General features: G+C 48.3%; 1 protein-coding gene and 1 long non-coding RNA gene across 2 annotated transcripts; one reads left to right on the top strand and one right to left on the bottom strand.

Moving 5' to 3' along the window:
* Positions 1 to 239: 239 nt before the first annotated feature.
* HHEX (hematopoietically expressed homeobox) lies at positions 240 to 15,896 on the bottom strand. Its single transcript, XM_083616184.1, has 4 exons — positions 15,461 to 15,896; positions 5,183 to 5,361; positions 4,171 to 4,221; positions 240 to 1,262 (listed from the first exon to the last, which is right to left on the bottom strand). Exons 1-4 carry the CDS (start codon positions 15,834 to 15,836, stop codon positions 1,029 to 1,031), a joined length of 840 nt encoding a protein of 279 aa, XP_083472310.1. The 5' UTR covers positions 15,837 to 15,896; the 3' UTR covers positions 240 to 1,028.
* LOC310763152 lies at positions 7,852 to 10,063 on the top strand. The gene is made up of 2 exons (XR_014548516.1): positions 7,852 to 8,561; positions 8,851 to 10,063. It is a non-coding gene; the product is annotated as an uncharacterized lncRNA (long non-coding RNA).
* Positions 15,897 to 17,398: the final 1,502 nt, after the last annotated feature.

The raw sequence follows: 17,398 nt of genomic DNA, 5'->3' as shown, positions 1-17,398 counted from the left end.
TCTCTCACTGCCAATAACTAATAAATGAATGGAAAGAGAACCTACCCACATTACGCCAACACAAGAACTTGCACATACACCATGTAAAAGAATGAAAGTTTACTACCCCTCTCCCCCTGCTCTCTCTCCCCACCTTTCTTCTTCCCCAACCTTATACTGCATACAGCATTAATGTCTCACATTGAATATAGCTGATATGTAGAAAGGACTTTATGAGCTGAAAATAGAGACAATGTCCGTGCTTTTGTAACCCAAGAAAATCTTTAATAAAAACATTCTTTTTAAAAAATCATGATGGCCACATTGGTTATACATTGTTTTCGGTCAGTGGGGCAGGACTTTGGGGTAAAGGTCAAGGTGACCCCACTGAATGAGCCAGAGGGCCCTCAAATGCATTAAGGCTGGTTTACCACCTTTTGAGGTGATACATATTCCCATCCGAAGAGCATCCCTGTAAGACCACTGGAATTAAGTGTTAAGTGAAATAATACATGATACGATCTAAGGAGAAAGTCCCACAAGCCCAGCATCTGAAATTACCTAACTGCGCCAGTGTTTTCAGGAGATGAAAGTAAGGTTATGTCGATGGTATCTGCTACACTCTCTCCCCACTTTTTGGAGCCCTGGGCCCAAGATTCAAAACATTTTGTTTCAGTCCTGCAACATTCAAAAGGTCTTTTTGCAAAGGTTCCATCCCAGAAGTGAAATTCTCCTTGGGGAATCAAAAGGGCCCTTTTCATCCAGTTTGTTTGGTGTGGTTTTTTTCTCTCAGCCAGTTAAAGGTCTTCAAAGAAGATGTAGTAGTAGTTATATTCCCAGGAGGATATAAAAACTGATCACTGTACAAATCTATCAACAAGCACAGGCTCTTTCCTGTCATTTCAAAGTAAAAAGATCTGCCCCATTTTTCAGGTGATTGTCTCAACAAAAACACTGACTTAGAGTTATATTTCCCCTCCTCATTTTTGTCAAGCCAACTCCTCTTAAAGTGCAAGCAGAGGGAAAGTCCGTCCTCAAGGGGACCGTGACTACTGATGAGGACTATTGAAATAGCCCTTGTCACCTTCAATGTCCACCTCTTGGTCTGAATCATCAGAGATGTCAGTATCCAGCTCTTCCTGGGAGGCTGGTGATGGGGTGTACAGTGGTCTCCCTGGAGAAGTCTCCTTATCGTGGTCGGGACTCAGACAGTCCTCTTGTCTTGGATCCTGGTGATTGTCCCCACTTTCGGTTTCCTCTTTTTTGCTAGCTTGAGGGTTCTCCTGAAAAAGTCAGGGAGAAAATTTACAATGAAGGATCTCAGGTGAAGGAAACACTGGAGCAGTCAAGTAGGAGGGAAGGGAGGCAAGGATGGAGGTGTTTATTTATAAAAACCATTTTTAACCCTTCCACTATCTCACAGAGATAACGTAAAGGTAAAGGGACCCCTAACCATTAGGTCCAGTCGTGGCCGACTCTGGGGTTGCAGTGCTCATCTTGCTTTATTGGCTGAGGGAGCCGGCGTACAGCTTCCGGGTCATGTGGCCAGCATGACTAAGCTGCTTCTGGCGAACCGGAGCAGCGCACGGAAACACCGTTTACCTTCCTACCGGAGTGGTACCTATTTATCTACTTGCACTTTGACGTGCTTTCGAACTGCTAGGTTGGCAGAAGCAGGGACCGAGCAACGGGTGCTCACTCCATCGCGGGGATTCGAACCGCCGACCTTCTGATCGGCAAGCCCTAGGCTCTGTGGTTTAACCCACAACGCCACCCGCGTCCCTTCTCACAGAGATACCAACCAATTAAAATCACAACTATTTTCCTTCTCACAAGTACAGGTGGGGGTGGGGTGGGGGTGATCAAGAAAAACCCTAGGACCACTTACTTGGTCGCAAGCCCCATGGAACATGGTGGAATTTACATCTAAAACCATGATGATCGGAAGGGATACAGGATTCTATAGAATACAGTGGTACCTCGGATTAAGAACTTAATTCGTTCTGGAGGTCCGTTCTTAACCTGAAACTGTTCTTAACCTGAAGCACAACTTTAGCTAATGGGGCCTCCCGCTGCTGCTGCACCGCTGCTTCACGATTTCTGTTCTCATCCTGAAGCAAAGTTCTTAACCCAAGGTACTATTTCTGGGTTAGCAGAGTCTGTAACTTGAAGCATCTGTAACCTGAAGCGTCTGTACTTGCTTATTAGGAAGCAAGTTCCATCCATCTCAATGGGGCTTACTTCTGAGTAAACATGCGTAGGATTGGGCTGCATAGTGTCTGTTTTGGATTGTGGCTGACGATGCCCAAAACTTCTTGGTACTGCATTAGAGATTGTTTTTGATTTTCATTAACAGATTGTGGAGTTTGTTCAGAGGATGTTGGGGGTTTTTTTACTCTTTCCTTCCTTAAAGCAAAGAATGCAGCCTGCCATTTTTGCATATACAGTGGTACCTCGGGTTAAGTACTTAATTCGTTCCGGAGGTCCGCTCTTAACATGAAACTGTTCTTAACCTGAAGCACCACTTTAGCTAATAGGGCCTCCTGCTGCCGCCGCCGCACCGCCAGAGCACAATTTCTGTTCTTACCCGGAAGCAAAGTTCTTAACCTGAAGCACTATTTCTGAGTTAGTGGAGTCTGTAACCTGAAGCGTATGTAACCTGAGGTACCACTGTAACCTATGTTCACAGCTCCAGGGAGCATGTTCTATTTCCAGCATTGCAGGGTGTTGAACCAGATGACCCTCACGGTCCCTTCCAACTCTGTGATTATATCTTAGCACTTCTAAGGGCCACTTTGTCATCTGAATCAGAGCCCCGCTGGGTTTGTCAGTGGGAAATGATGCTTATGCATACTGAACCCCAAGAAAGCAACGAGCCCATTGACTTGGGCTGCATCACTGGTGTGATCCTATGATGGTGAAGGAGTTCTGCCTGTTTCACTGGGGGTGCTCAGAAATAAATGACTGGAGGGTCACAATTGTTTTCCTAACACGTTCAATTCATGGGTCAAGCCAGATGAACAGTTAGTCAGGGACAAGACAGGACTAAGTTCTCTATCCCTCTCAATCTCTAGAGAGCTGTTGCACTCAGATCCTACTTGTGTGCTTTCCATATGAGAAGAGGATGCTGGAATAGGGGGACCACTGGCCTGATCCAGTAGGGCTCTTCTGATGTCTCAGAGCGGCTCCTTTTCCTTTTAATGTGGTCATGTCTTTTTCTAGGGCTCCCAAAATAAGTAACATAATTGGCACCCATTGCAAAGACAGAAAGCATAATGAAATTAAGAAGGTCCTTAAGTGTACCTTTCATAAGAAACCAGAGGCCTTTCTCCTGGGCATGGTAGGCCAATTGGTGTCAAGGAAAGATAGGATGTTCTTTATGTATGCTACAACAGCAGCGAGTTCTTTTAGCAAAGTATTGGAAGACACAAGAACTACCCACGCTGGAAGAGTGGCAGACGAAGGTGATAGACTATATGGGACTAGCCGAGATGACTGGCAGAATCCGCGACCAAGGAAAAGAGACGGTGGAAGAAGATTGGAAGAAATTTAAAGTTTATCTTAAGAACTGTTGTAAAATTAATGAGTGCTAAAATGTCATGGGTAATGTAAAACAGAATTGCAGTGACAAATAATTGGGTAAGAGAAAAAGGATTAAAGAAAGTGAATTATAAGTAATTGAAATTAGGGGTTGCTGGAAAAGTTTAAAACAGGGATGCAGAAAAGGGAGGTATGGGGAAGTCGTTAAAACAAGGTTTAAGGAAAAGAGGTTATGAAATTATACGTGTTTATATGTTTGTTTGTTTATGTATTGTCAGTTGTATTGTGTTTTAATATATGTTGGAAAATTAATAAAAATTTATATATAAAAAAAAGCAAAGACAGAAAGCAGAGCCAATTTTGGGGTGCGGCAGGGGGAGGAATAAGATTCATGCTAAACAGCAACTCAGAGATCCCAACAGAACTGCTCGTCATCTTAGGAGTAGTCACCCAGAGTGGCTGGGGCAACCCAGTTAGATGGGTGGGGTACAAATAAATAATAATAATAATAATGATGATAATAATAGTAATAGTAATAGTAATAGTAATAGTAATAATAATAGCTGAAGAGGGTAAACAGCCTCCTCAGCACTCTGTGTGTGTGTAAAATGAGGAGATGATTTCTCATTGGAATAGGAGCATCTCTCTTACCTGCTTTAGACGCCGCCATTTAGCCCGACGATTCTGAAACCAAGTTTTAACCTAAGCAATCCAACAACAGCAAAGAGAGAGAAAAGGGGGTATTAAAGAGAGACCGATGAAAAGACTAGAGTACTCAATAGACCCACAGTGCAATGGCAATCATGCCTACTCAAGAAGTGGGACCCACAGAGTTGACTAGAGAGCTTATTTCCAATAAAGTTTATACAGGGTTACAGCTTTAATTCCACCCCTTCACAGTGGGACTTGAGACTGCAGTCCTGTGCCATGGGCTCCTGTTGAGAGGAAGAGCATAATAAGAGACCTATGCACACTTGCATGAGAGTAAGCCTCGCTGAAATCATTGAATATTGTTTCCAAGTAGGTATGCGTTTCTACTCTTGCTTCCGAGAGAAATTCGGAGAGGCCAGGTTGCATACTGGGCGTATAGTCTACTCCCTACTTCAAGAAATTGCTCCGGATCTTCCTTTATTGTGATATCAGGTTAAAAAAAAAAAGGGAGACATTTCTTGGAATTTAGCCTAATTCTTTTCTTTTTAATGTATTTTTATTAAAAATTTGCAAAGGTATGTGAAATGTCTCTCGTATTTTTTTCCACCTAACACTTAAAAAAATCGGTTTCATTTGTTGAGACATTAGGAAGAATTGGGGGAAAGAGGTGGAGGGGGGGGAGATGAGTGGGGGTGGGGTCGGGTGGTGATGTTTCTATTTTATTTAATATATGTGGGGTTTTGTGTCAGCGTTGCTTGTGCGGGTTCCTTTGGTGGTGATAGAGGAATTTAGCCTAATTCGAACCAGTTAATCGTTAGATGCCAATGTAAGGTGGCCAGGAACCTGTTCCTAAAAACCAAGGTATGTCAATATAATATAATATATCAACCGAACCCAGGTGATTGCACCGTTCGGGCACGATTGCTAAGGAGGTGAAGGGAAAGTTACTGAAATTTAGTTGGAATCTGTCTCGGAAGGGTCACCCTCAATTGCCTCCCTCGCGTCGCCTCACCTGCCTCTCGCTCAGCTGCAGCATCTTGGCCAGGCGCTTCCTCTCGGGCGGAGAGAGGTACTTCTGCGTCTCGAACTTCTTCTCCAGCTCGATGGTCTGGTCGTTGGAGAAGCGCACCTGGCCCCCTTTCCGCTTGTGCAGCGGCCTCTGCATGAAGGGGCTCCACAGCAGCGGCTTGCCTGCGGGAGACGGAGAGACGGTGGCGCTGTTAATACTGCATTGCAAGGGGAGGCACCTCGGCGCCCGTGGGGCCTCCGGAGCGCTGGAGTATCCAGGGGCAAAGCTTTCCACATCCCCATTTGTGCCAAGATCGCAATCCCCCCTTCGCCGAAATTGATGCCCTCCGGCTACAATTCCTACCTGCAGTCCGCGACATCTGGAGGGCGCCCTCGGTGGCGAAGTCTAATTTAATCCGAATTTCCCTCTACTTGATTCAAGCCCGTGGAACGTTCAATTTACCCCATAGAACGTTCAGTTCACCGGATGGAACGTTCACTTCACTCCATAGAACGCTCAGCTGGTTCAACTCCAGGGATATTTAATCTGGAATAATTTCCAGCTCTCTCCCACCGCCGCCGCCCGCAAAACCGTAGTGCCCTTTCTGCTCAGGGCTTTGGAACAGAAGTCCAGAGGCGGGTTCAGCAGAATGCGCAGAAGGGCACCCTAAGCGCAGCAGGGCTAGCTCACCATATTTTGACAAGTAATGTGCATTGCCGACTAAAGAGACAGAGAGTTGAGCCGGGAGGGCTACTCCATAAAACCAGAATCTGAAAATACTAAGAAATAAATTCCCATAGAGCTAACTTGTACTGAAATGCCTATTTGATGCATAGGCAGGTGAAGGGAAAGTGCGAAAAACCTTAGCCACATTTAATTCACTCTTATTCTATTTCATTATTTTAGAAATCCGTGCAAAAAGCATACACCGAATGAATTCTCCCAAGAAGGTGCCCGCAGACAACACATGCCACAACTTTTTAGCCTTTCTTTTTTTTGTAACTTCAACGTGCGCCTCTTCGACACTACGGTGTGAAGCGGTCTATCAACCGTTGAAATGAATGAATGAATGAGCAAGATCCGTAAACAGACGCTTAAGAGGGGGCTGATGCTGCAATGCCTATTGAACTCCGTTGAGCTCAATGGGGCCGAGTTCCCAGCAGATGCAGAATGGATCATTTCTTCGCAAAGGCTAATAAATACACCGGTGTTAGCAAATGGGTCCCACTTTTCGTCCTTCCTTTCACACGAACGTCGTTCGTTCACCTTTGCTTAAAGAGAGGGCCACGTTCCCATACTTTAACCGCTCACTTTATTCGGGCGCCACTCCGATTTCTGGGTCCGCTCGCCCGGCGTTTACACGAGCAGCGCAGGCCGACGCAAGGAGAAGCCACTGGAGACCCAGCCGACTCTTTCCTGTTCCAAGGACTGTATTCCCTTCCAGCGATCCCGACCCAGATAAAATAAAAAGGGATCCTGCCTTGCCTGGGTGTTTCTCCCCGCTTTCTAGATCCATGGTCCCGGTCACTTCGACTGAAGCCCGGAACATATCAAGGAAAGGGCGGCGTTTTCCGATTAGGCCAGCTCAAACACCTCTTTTCCTGCACCCAGCCTAATCAAACTGGCATGAATTACCCCCAAAATAATCCTCCATCCTATGATAGGACATGCCTTTTACGACGCAGCCAGTGTTTAGTTGACTCCCTAACGATGAAATATTTTTGCGGTGCTACCGCTATCCAAAAACAAACTTAAATCGGAGTCAGCCCCAATGAGTACAGCCGGAATTTCTGCTGCGTGAAAATGTCCAGGATCGCACCGTCAATTAAATAATCTAATTGATCAATTAATTAAGAAACTTAAAAGGGGAATGAGCCACCACTGAGTTCATTCGGAATTCCTGCTGAATGAAAATATTTTCCATCAGCAATTAATAAATCACCGGTCTAGGAGACGATACCGCAATGCAGTGCCTTTTGGAGGCATTGAAGGAAGTTCAAAACAGCTGACATGTTAAGAAACAAAAGTCATCACTTATTATCAGAAGAAGAAGAAAACACCTCCTGTGTTTCATTCCCTGTTACGGTGACATACCTAGACCAACATTTTCTAGATTGATTCAGGTGTTACTGTAGGAGGGAATGAAAAATATACACCTGTACATCGCTTCATATGCACACACTCATACACTTGTATGTGTTTGTACATACATATATGTGTACGCACACACAAACGCAGGCCTCCTATACACTGTACCTTTAAAGTGCATTCAAATGACATTAAAGGTAAAGGTAAAGGTAAAGGGACCCCTGACCATTAGGTCCAGTCGTGGCCGACTCTGGAGTTGCGGCGCTCATCTCGCTTTATGGGCCAAGGGAGCCAATGGGTCATGTGGCCAGCATGACTAAGCCGCTTCTGGCGAACCAGAGCAGTGCACGGAAACGCCGTTTACCTTCCCGCCGGAGCCGTACCTATTTATCTACTTGCACTTTGACGTGCTTTCAAACTGCTACGTTGGCAGGAGCAGGGACAGAGTAACGGGAGCTCACCCCGTTGCGGACCATCTGATCGGCAAGTCCTAGGCTCTGGGGTTTAACCCACAGCGCCACCCGCATCCCACCAAATCACATTACCACCCCCCCAAAAAAAAGAACCACGGGAACTGTAGTACCCACCCCAGCTACAATTCCTAGCACCCTTCGCTTCCCAGAATTCCGGTCGGAGTGACTTTATGTGTTTGCATGTGCTTCAAAGGTATATAGCTTGCACATACACTCACAACAAAAGTCTCCTGAAATCGCTTGCCAAGGGGCTAGTAAATGCCTTTTGGGATTCAAATAGCCCTCTGAGGTGGACGTGGGTCCTTAACTGAAAGCTGGGGGCGGGCAAAATGAGTCACAAGATTCCAAATTGGAGTCACTAATCCGGGGCGGCTAATCCGCGGTTGTGAGGTCGGTGCTGCGCCCGGAGCCGCCTGGGGTTCCTCGCGGCTTCACTTTCCGCTCGAGCCTCCCCCGATTTGTCACATCAGCCAGAGGGCAGTTTAAGCCGCTCTCCGCAATGGGCTGATGGCAACATTTCCGCCAATGTGTTTCCTGTTGGTCTCTCTTGCTCAGAAGAAGAAGAAACACCCAAGGCTTCCTCTCGGCTCTCTCGCGCCCAAGGAAGCCGCCTCCCAAGGCAAATCAAGGCTCCCCGCAAGCCGAGCGCGGCCAGCGCAGCGCAGACCCGGAGGCGGCGCGCCCACCCCTCGCCAGCCAGCCTGGAAGCCTTGAACCCCCCGGGGCTTTCCTCTCTGCTCCGTCCCTAGCAGAGAGGTCTCGGAGACTTCCGAACGCGAAGTTTCCACTTAGCGACCGCGTCTAATAGCTGTCCGCCGTTGGTTAGTAAACACCATTTTTAGTTGATTAATTCGATGTGTTGTTATTTCACGGGCGCACCCGCCTTTCTTCCCAGGGACTCAAGGCGGTGCACACGTTCTGTTTGCCCCATCCCCGTTCTGATCCTCACAACAACCCTGTGGGGTAGGTTAGGCTGATAGGCTGTGGGTGGCCCAAGGTTACCCAATGAGCTACAGTGGCTGAGTATGGATTGGCCCGCTGGTCTCCCAAAGTCCTAGTGCAACGCTCTAACCACTACTACACCATATTGGCTTTTTAAATTTATTGTAGATCGCAGCTAGGATGGGCGCATCTAAACCCCTTCGAAAGTCATCTGAAACGATCTGCACTTCTTGTGACATTTCGGACACTTAATTATACCTCGTGCGCACTTTGTTTCCGCAGTTCTTAATCCAGGTGAAGGGAACCTTTCGCGCTCCGGATATTGCTGACTACAACTCACGAGTTCTATACATAAAGAAAAAATTCTGTTCACACGCTTAGAAAATTGGCATCATCGTGATGGTCTTTTTCTCGGTGTTTATTTTATTTTATTATTTTATTTTATTTTATTAACAAGCTACTGCTTTATCCTACTCTTTCATCAATTGCATTTTTTTAAAAAAAAGGTTCCTGAAGCAACTTGAAGAATAACGAGTTTATTATCGTTATCCGTGGATTTAAACCCACTTCCTCAGATGCATGCAGTCAGCTACATAAAGGGGAAAATTGTAAGGTGGGAGCTGAATGGCAATGAGATGCGAACATTACAGTCCGTGACAATCACAGCTTGAATGTACTTTATATTCAAACATCTTTTACAGCAGGCATGGCCAAACTTGGCCCTCCAGATGTTTTGGGACTACAATTCGCATCATTCCTGACTACTGGTCCTGTTAGCTAGGGGTGATGGGAGTTGTAGTCCCAAAACATCTGGAGGGCCAAGTTTGGCCATGCCTGTTTTACAGAAACAGATTTGGTGATCATGTGCTCGGCACATAATCGTATCGACAACCTAGTGGGGGTCTGGGAACCATTCGCAAGGAACAGCAATAGGTAGCACAGATACCAGGGCAGATGGATAAGCCTAATTAACAAATGTAGTGTATAATAATAATTCATTCGTCCCAGTTTTCGCCCACAAGAGGACTGAAGGACGGTCCGTAGGTATTCCAGATCAACAGCACAATCCTGGGCGCTTACTAAACAGGCAAAGCTGCAATCCACTGCACGCGAATGTGGGAATAAGCCCCAATTGGCGTTGCATAAACGTGTTAGAGAATTGCACTGCCAGTGCAAACGTTGTTTGAGCCGGACACTTAAATGTGGGTGGTTTTTTTGGGAGGGAGAAGTCAACATTCTAGCTGTTTGTTCAAAGCATTTTGCTGCTTTCATTGTGGATTGCTTTGTGGATTTTTAAAGGAATCGTTATATTTATATCATCTGTCTCCGTATCTAGATTTTACAAAACTGATGCTTATGCTCATAAAAATGGTTTTAAGTAGCTTGGAGCCCTTACGTGTGTGCGACTCCTAAATAAATTCAAGATAAGTAATAAGATCATTTTTAAAGCGGTGCTTGTACACTGGGAGGGAAAGGGAGAGTGGAATATGCTTTGAATCCATGGAGCGCGCTTCCTTGCGTTTAGACTTGGTGCCACAAATCCTGATGTGCACGCGCTTAGTCCGAGGAGGGGGTCCCGCAGGCCTTAAGCACTAGAGCACGTCATAAGTTTGCCCTGCAAGGACGGGGAGTCCTTATTGTTTTAACTGAGCCCCAGGTCTTTAACGACCAAGCCCGATTCGTCTAGGCAGGAATGAACACGCGCTTGAACGGCGTTCTCACGAGCTCGGCGGTAGGAAGAGGCCGTTTTCGGTGTCAAGGGATCCCGAGGCACCTGACGCGACGGCAGATTCTCTGGAAATCGCTGGAAATGCCCAACCACGTAAAAGCTAGACGGGCGCGCTTAGTCAGATGTAAATTTCATTTTAGCTGGTGGGCTTTCCCTCCATCTAAAGGAGCTACAAGGCTGAAACCTTGAATGAGCAGATTTGCCTCCTGATCCTAAACCCATTGACCTGGATCTCATTTTCAGGTTTAAGTTCCGCAAAAATAACATGATATACACAGAACCAGCGGGATTCCTTTCCAAACAATGAAGATCGAAATACAGTAACAAGGATAATCATCCCTAGCTATTATACAACGTTTTCAACATTATGTATTATCATGTATTATCATGGGCGTAGCCAAGATTTTTGTTAGGGGGGCAGGCCTTTTGTTGGGGGGCAGAACCTCAGTTAGCTATGGATTTTTATTGATTTAGGGGATCAGCTGCCCCCCTGGCTACGCCCGTGAGTATTATATATAGGCCATCCGTACAACGAACCTATAGACTTCCATTAACTGGTTGGTTGGTTTGAGTGGGAAGGTGAGACGAATTATTAAAAATATGGAATCACGCAAAAATCCAAATACTTCGGTTTGTTGAACGAGATGTAAACCAGTTTAAGTGGAAGCACGCGGAACTCCGCCCACGGAGTCCGTGGCATGCCCTGTCCCCAAATCTTCATGAAGGCACCTCCATTCAGTTTCACCTGGATTAAATTCGAGGTGACTTCGAGTCTGGTGCACAACAACGCCCCATCCCTTAAAGGGTTTTTTTTTTTAAACCGGGGTTTTAGGCAGTGCAATTCTGTACAGGGTCTACTCAGAAAGTAAGTTCTTCGGAGTTCAGGGGACTTACTTCCAAGGAAGCGTGTGCAGGACTGCAGCCTAGTCTCCAATGGAATTGACTTCCACGTGATTTAGGGCTGCTTCTTCACGGAAGTGGAGGACAAGAACTGTGTAAGAGGAAGCAGAAAAGAGCCTTTAGTTTAGCGTCTGCTGCCAAGAGAGCTTGGGGGCAAAACTCCCGTTGAAACACATGGATTTGTTTTCGTCCCCACGCAAACGGTTTTGTTTTTTTACTATGGCAGGGTGGTGCAGTGGTTAGAGCACTGGTCTAGAACCCTGGTGACCAGGGTTCAAATTAGCCATAATGCTCACTGGGTGAGTGACCCTGCCCGTGTCTCTCAGCCTAACCTACCTTACAGGGTTGTTAAGGATAAAATAGAGAGAATCTTATATCTGGGGGGGGAGCAGGATAAAAATTGTAGCAATTAATTGCTACATTTAATTAATTGGTACGTTCTGCATCATATCAAATAATACAAAAAAAAGTTTGTGTGTGCAAAAAAAGCGTGGGCCTTCAAAAACAGCAGGTTTTTCCCCCCCATTATTTTCTGATTTCCATTGTTGCCGCAAGAAAACTATTTGACACTGGCGCTTTTAAAGTTTTCCCACGAATTTAAGAGCTCACTACTGGCCGTGTTGAACCAAAGAAAGTTCCACCTAGCCCTGCGGATCTGGGGCCTTTACAAGTGCCGCATAATTATCCATCGGCAGAGCGTACACTGTGGAACTCCCTGCCGATTGAAAGTAGGCAAGCACCTTCGCTGTTTTGAGCGCCTGCTAAAAACTTTTCTTTTTTCTTCCAGCAAGCCTGCTCGGGCGTGTGATTTTAGTAGGCATAAGGTTTTTAAAAAAAATACCGATTTGTATTTGTATTTAAAAAAAAATAACTTATTTCATTTCATTTTTAATTAGCATTTTAAAGGTATATTTTAGACTTGTACACCGCGCAGAGGTCTTTCGTTCTACTAAGCGGTGTATACATTTTGCTCGATAAGATAGAACAACCGTTCCGTCCTCAGCAGCAGTCAGGCTTCCGAGAAGCAGGATCTGGCCTTGGCTCGTTGCTCGCCCCCAGCGTCCCCATAACCAGCTTCGGTCCATCAAGGGCAGCCAAACTGATATCCTCCCAGATGTTAAGGACTACAACTCCCATCAGCCCCACCCAGCATGGTCTAGAACGATGGGAGTTGTAATCCTAAAAAATCTGGCGGGCACCATGTTGGGTGCTCTTGCAATCTATGGCCACTCTCACAAGCAACCCTGTGAGGTAGGCTGCTTGTTCCATTACTACGGTGCTGTTTCCCGTGCATGGCTTCTGTGGGATTTATCGGCTGCATAAGATCGAAGCCCCGAAACAATAACAGAGCAATCCTACTATGCATGATCACTCGGAAAGAAGATCTATGCCTGTAATCCACTCGGATGTCTATAATCCACTCGGAAATCAAAGCTCACGCAGACTAACCCGGTGGGGTTTCCCTTAAATATATTTATATTTATATATATATAATTCATGTCTAACGCGATCCTAACGACGTTTACGGAAATCAGTGTAATCTACCATTGCTACTGTGCGGTTTAGGATTGCAGCATGAGGACGGAGCAGTGGAAACGGGAGGTGGGAAGTTTATTCATAACTTTTTGGACTGCGCGCACAATATACATCTAAAGCGCATTTAAAGCACATTACTTTCCCCCAAAGAATTCTGGGAACCATAGTTTAAGGGTGCTGGGAACTGTAGCTCGGGGGCAAACAAACTAGAGTTCCCGGGATTTGGGAGGGGAATCTATGTGGCTGAAAAGTACGCAGGCTAGTAAGGTCATGAAACACATCGCTTCAGAAGGCAGCTGCTATCCTACGCCGATCCACTTGGCAGAAAGCCCCCTTAGGACACAGAAGGCTTACTTTCAAGTAAACAGGCCCCGCATCGGGAGTTTATCCCACGCCACAATAAGGAGAGCGGGCGCCCGAGTTTCAAAGGGCCCCACATCCCCTCACCCTGTCGGTCGGTGTTTGTGTTTCTGTCTGGCCGAAGCCTTTGAAAAATGCAAAAAACATTGTTATTCAAGATTTCGTTTGCGTCAGGCCTTAGTAATTCTGGTGAAAACAGGCTTCTTTTTTCTGCATGTGCTGATTTTTTTTTTAAGGAAGCAACGAGTTATTTTAGCTGTCATAAAGCGCCATCCCACACAGAGGAAATGAACAATATCAGAAAAACGGATCCGGGCTATCAGAAGCCGAGTGTTTCCTGAATTTGTCTGTATTGAGGATGTCGATAAAATAATCAGCAGTGTGCACGACTCCCGGGGAAGAGCCTGCTCCGGGCGGCCAGGAAAACACTTAACAGCTTCTGAACCCAGATTTACTCCTATCAAGAGCTCAAGATATCCTGTATGAACGGAAAGGGTCAGCCAGCCCGCTCTCAGACAGCACGAACTCGAGCCAATCCTGCAAATCTTAGACGTTGCAAGGTCTGCTGGCGGCCTGCGGTGACTGGGGGGCGGGAAGGGGGGGAGGGAGAGAGAATCGGGGCCCTCGCAAGCTTCAGTTTTACACCATATGGGGCACAACCTCCCCTCTTCCGGTTCGAAAGAGAAACAAGCGCAAATATAGACAAATAATCGAGAAATCGTAAATCCGTTTCGCCTCCGGAGTGACTCCGCTTTTGCAAACCACCTGAACTTCAACCCGTTAGGCTGGATCCCTGCTTGGAGGAAAGCTTTTTTGAAGTCGATGGCACTTAATTTAGCCATGATTAAGGTAAGTCAGTTCCATTCATTTCAGCAAGAAATGAATCTGGAGCAAGACTGAAAGCCCGGGGGATTCCGCGCCTGTTACAACTGGACGTCGAATCCCGCGGCTCCGAAGCGAGCAAGTCCACCAGCGCGAGAGAAATCGCAGCGGACTACCCGCGCACACCCCAGCCTCGGATCCGAATTAAAACCTAGAGAAATGCTTTTGAGTGGAATCGGTGCCCAAAAGAAAGAAGAAGCGTTCGGCCTGCGCGCTCCCGCGTCCTAAGGCCCATCCGACGCCGCGGAGCTAAGTTCCGAGCAAGCACGCCTTGGCGAAGGAGGAGTGACAAGATCCGACGTTTTTAAACGCACGTACTTAATTCCCAGCAAATCCTCCCGCACTGCAGGTCGGATCGTGGAGGAGAACAGCGCGGACACACCCTGCGCGGGGCTGGCTGCTGCTGCAGCTGAGCGCCACCCAGTCCCGGCTGCGGCGATGGCTCTTTCACTGCCCCGCCACAAACCATAGTTTCTCCCTTGCAGCCTCGTTAATCAGTTGCAGCAAAAAACAACCCCAAAAGGTTTAGCACGACGGTGACCCCTTAGAGATCAAGGCTGCAAAGTCCTCGGAGCCCCCAGCAGAAAGCCACGGGGACTATGAGTCAACATGCACAGGCTTGCACGCTTCGTGCAAAAGCAAGAGGCCAGCTGGGGCTTCATGTTTCGTCCACTTCCCTGGGTTCTCTGGCCCAGGAAAGCTGGTGCCGCAGAAACCCGGGTCCTTTAAGGGTCCACAAGCACACGCACCGATTTCAAAGGCCCTCCAAAGGCCGCGGAAGAAGTCGAGCGAGTCTTGTCACATTTGCAGCGAAGGCGCTCGATTCCTCTCGGGAGGCCTAAGGCCCAGGAGGAGCTGATTTTTCCTTTTCCTCCTCCAGAATCATCTGCACCCTTCAATGCAACTTCTGTACTGCGCAACCTACTCAGAAACGTTTGGGGTCCAATAGTCACTGGCTCGCTCCTCGGTTATTGTAATATATATATATATATATATATATACTTAGCTTGGTCCTTCTTTGACAACCAAGAAAGTTTCCAGCTCGGAAGCCCGCTGCCCTCACCACGATCTCAATCATTCCTCTGGATTTCTGGGAGCGCCGGCTTAAGGCGCGTGGTAAGTGGGTCAACTGACCGCGGGGTAAGGGGACCAGGAGGTTAGGGGCTGGGGAGAGGACCCCATACCTTCCCCAATCCTCTCCCCCCCCCCGCCCCTTAATTGGTGTATCCCATCCTTCTTGACCAGGAGCCAACGGATCTGGGAGCGCAACCAATATGGAAAGGCCCCTGCTTCTTACCCCGGGGTTGCGAGCGCCCCCTCCCTGCACTCCCCCCCCTGCACTCCCCCCCCCCGGTTCCCTGCGCCGCTTACCCAGGGGGTCGTGGCGGATGAGGGCGTGCGCGTAGTCGCTGACGGCGCGGGGGAACGGGTAGAGCGGGGCTCCGGCGGGCGCGCCGTAGGGGCCCGCCCCGTAGGTGGCGGCAGCGGCCAGGTGGTGCGAGAAGGCCGGGTGGATCGGGGTGGGCTCGTAGATCGGGGTCCGGTAGGAGGCCCCCGCCACCAGGCTGGTGAAGGACGAGTTGGGGGACGGCAGCGTGGGCGGAGGAGGCGGCGGTGGCGGCTGAGCGGGGTGGGGGAGCCCCGTCGGGGCGCCCCTGCCCAGGATGTCCTCGATGTAGAAGGGCGTGGGGTGCACGGGCTGCAGCAGCGGGGTGGGCGCGTACAGGGCAGGCGGCTGGTACTGCATGGTCGCGATCCTGGCACCTCGCTCTCCTGCCAGCCCTGCTGCCCCAGGCGCTGGGAAGTTTGCTCTGAGTCTTCCCTCCGGGCAGCAGGTTTCAATTGGAGGGGGCGGGCCCGCCTCATGTCAGACCGCCAGCTAGCCAATGAGGGCGCTGGGCAAGCGGGTAAGCCACACCCACCGCCCGTGGCCAATCCTGCCCCCCTCCCCTTCTCCAACCCCACGGTGCCAATCCACAGCAGCCGATGGAGCGGCCGCAGAGCGAATCCACAAGGGAAAGTGGGGGGGGGGTTGCCCGGAGGATCAGGGCGAGGCCCCAGCTGCGCTCCTAAGTGGTTCTTGACAGCAAGAGGGACAGTGAGGGGGGAAAGTACGTGATCCCCTGCTAAATTTGCCCGTTTGCCCTCTGATGAAGAAATGACCAGTCCATAATTTTAATGGTAGGTTTACTGAAGCTGTCAGAGACAGAATAACAGGAAAACCCACAGAAACCCAGAAGACAAAAGTCAGAGATTGATGTGCATTATAATGAGTGAAAGAAGTATTTGATCCCCTATCAACCAGCCAGATGTCAGGCTACCTGGCATCTTCACTGTATGTAAGGAGCTGAGATTAGAAGCACCTGCTGTAAGGGAGACGTCTTATCTGTCATCCCAGTTCGTTACAGTACCTGCACAAAAGACACCTGTCGACAGAAGCAATCAATCCAGCAGATTCCAAAGTAGCCAGCATGACCAAGACCAAAGAGCTGTCCAAGGATGTCAGGGACAAGACTGTAGACCTGCACAAGGCTGGACTGGGCTACAAGACTATTGCCAAGCAGCCTGGTGAGAAGGTAACAACAGTTGGTGCAATAATTCGCAAATGGAAGAAACACAAAATAACTGTCAGACTCCCTCGGTCTGATCCACAAGATCTCATCTTGTGGAGTTGCAGTGATCATGAGAATGGTGATGAAGCAGCCCAGAACTACACAGGGGGAACTTGTCAATGATCTCAGGGCAAGTGGGACCATAGTCAGCATGAAAACCCTTCTCCCGCTTGGATGATCTAGCTGGCTGGATCCTGCCCGCGGCAGCCTTTTTGAAGGGCTTCCCTCCGCCTCCTCTGCCTTCTTTCTATCACCAAGCTTTGCCCGGATCCTGTGTGCTCATAGTGGTTGGTTCAATGCCACCTGTCACCTGAACAGTCAGAATGGATGCATTTTGACCTGGGAGTAATTCTAGCTGAGTTCAATGGGACTCCTAAGTAAAGGTGCACAAAATTCCAGTTGGATTTTGCCAGACGGTTTGGGAACCAAACCTCCCCCCTCGGGGGGGGGTTCCCTTCTTTTGCACCTCTTCTGTAACACCCTCGAGGGGGGAGGGGAAATATGTGTCCGAGACACATTTTCTTGCCTTGGAAGCCGCTTCATCTTCTAAGGCAGTTTACTCCGATTACCGTAGCAACACGGGAAAGGCGCTCTGCAGTCGCGCAGGGGAACGCTTGCCTTCCCGCTCTTTCACAGCTCATCCCAAATATTGCAGAACAGGTTCCAGGGCTGAGCCCAGGTTGGGCGAGTATCAGAC

This window comes from Podarcis filfolensis, assembly GCF_964270895.1.
Source record: "Podarcis filfolensis genome assembly, chromosome: 5".
In the NCBI taxonomy this organism is placed as follows: domain Eukaryota; kingdom Metazoa; phylum Chordata; class Lepidosauria; order Squamata; family Lacertidae; genus Podarcis; species Podarcis filfolensis.
The sequence above is the reverse complement of the archived record's forward strand: the minus strand, read 5'-3'. Positions and strand labels throughout refer to the sequence as shown.

Coding starts and splice junctions, on each gene's coding strand:
- HHEX (XM_083616184.1), bottom strand. CDS start 15,836: ATGCAGTACCAGCCGCCTGCCCTGTACGCGCCCACCCCGCTGCTGCAG. Junction 4,222..5,182: donor TGCAGCTGAGCGAGAGGCAG/GTGAGGCGACGC, acceptor TGGATTGCTTAG/GTTAAAACTTGGTTTCAGAA. Junction 1,263..4,170: donor AATGGCGGCGTCTAAAGCAG/GTAAGAGAGATG, acceptor TGACTTTTTCAG/GAGAACCCTCAAGCTAGCAA.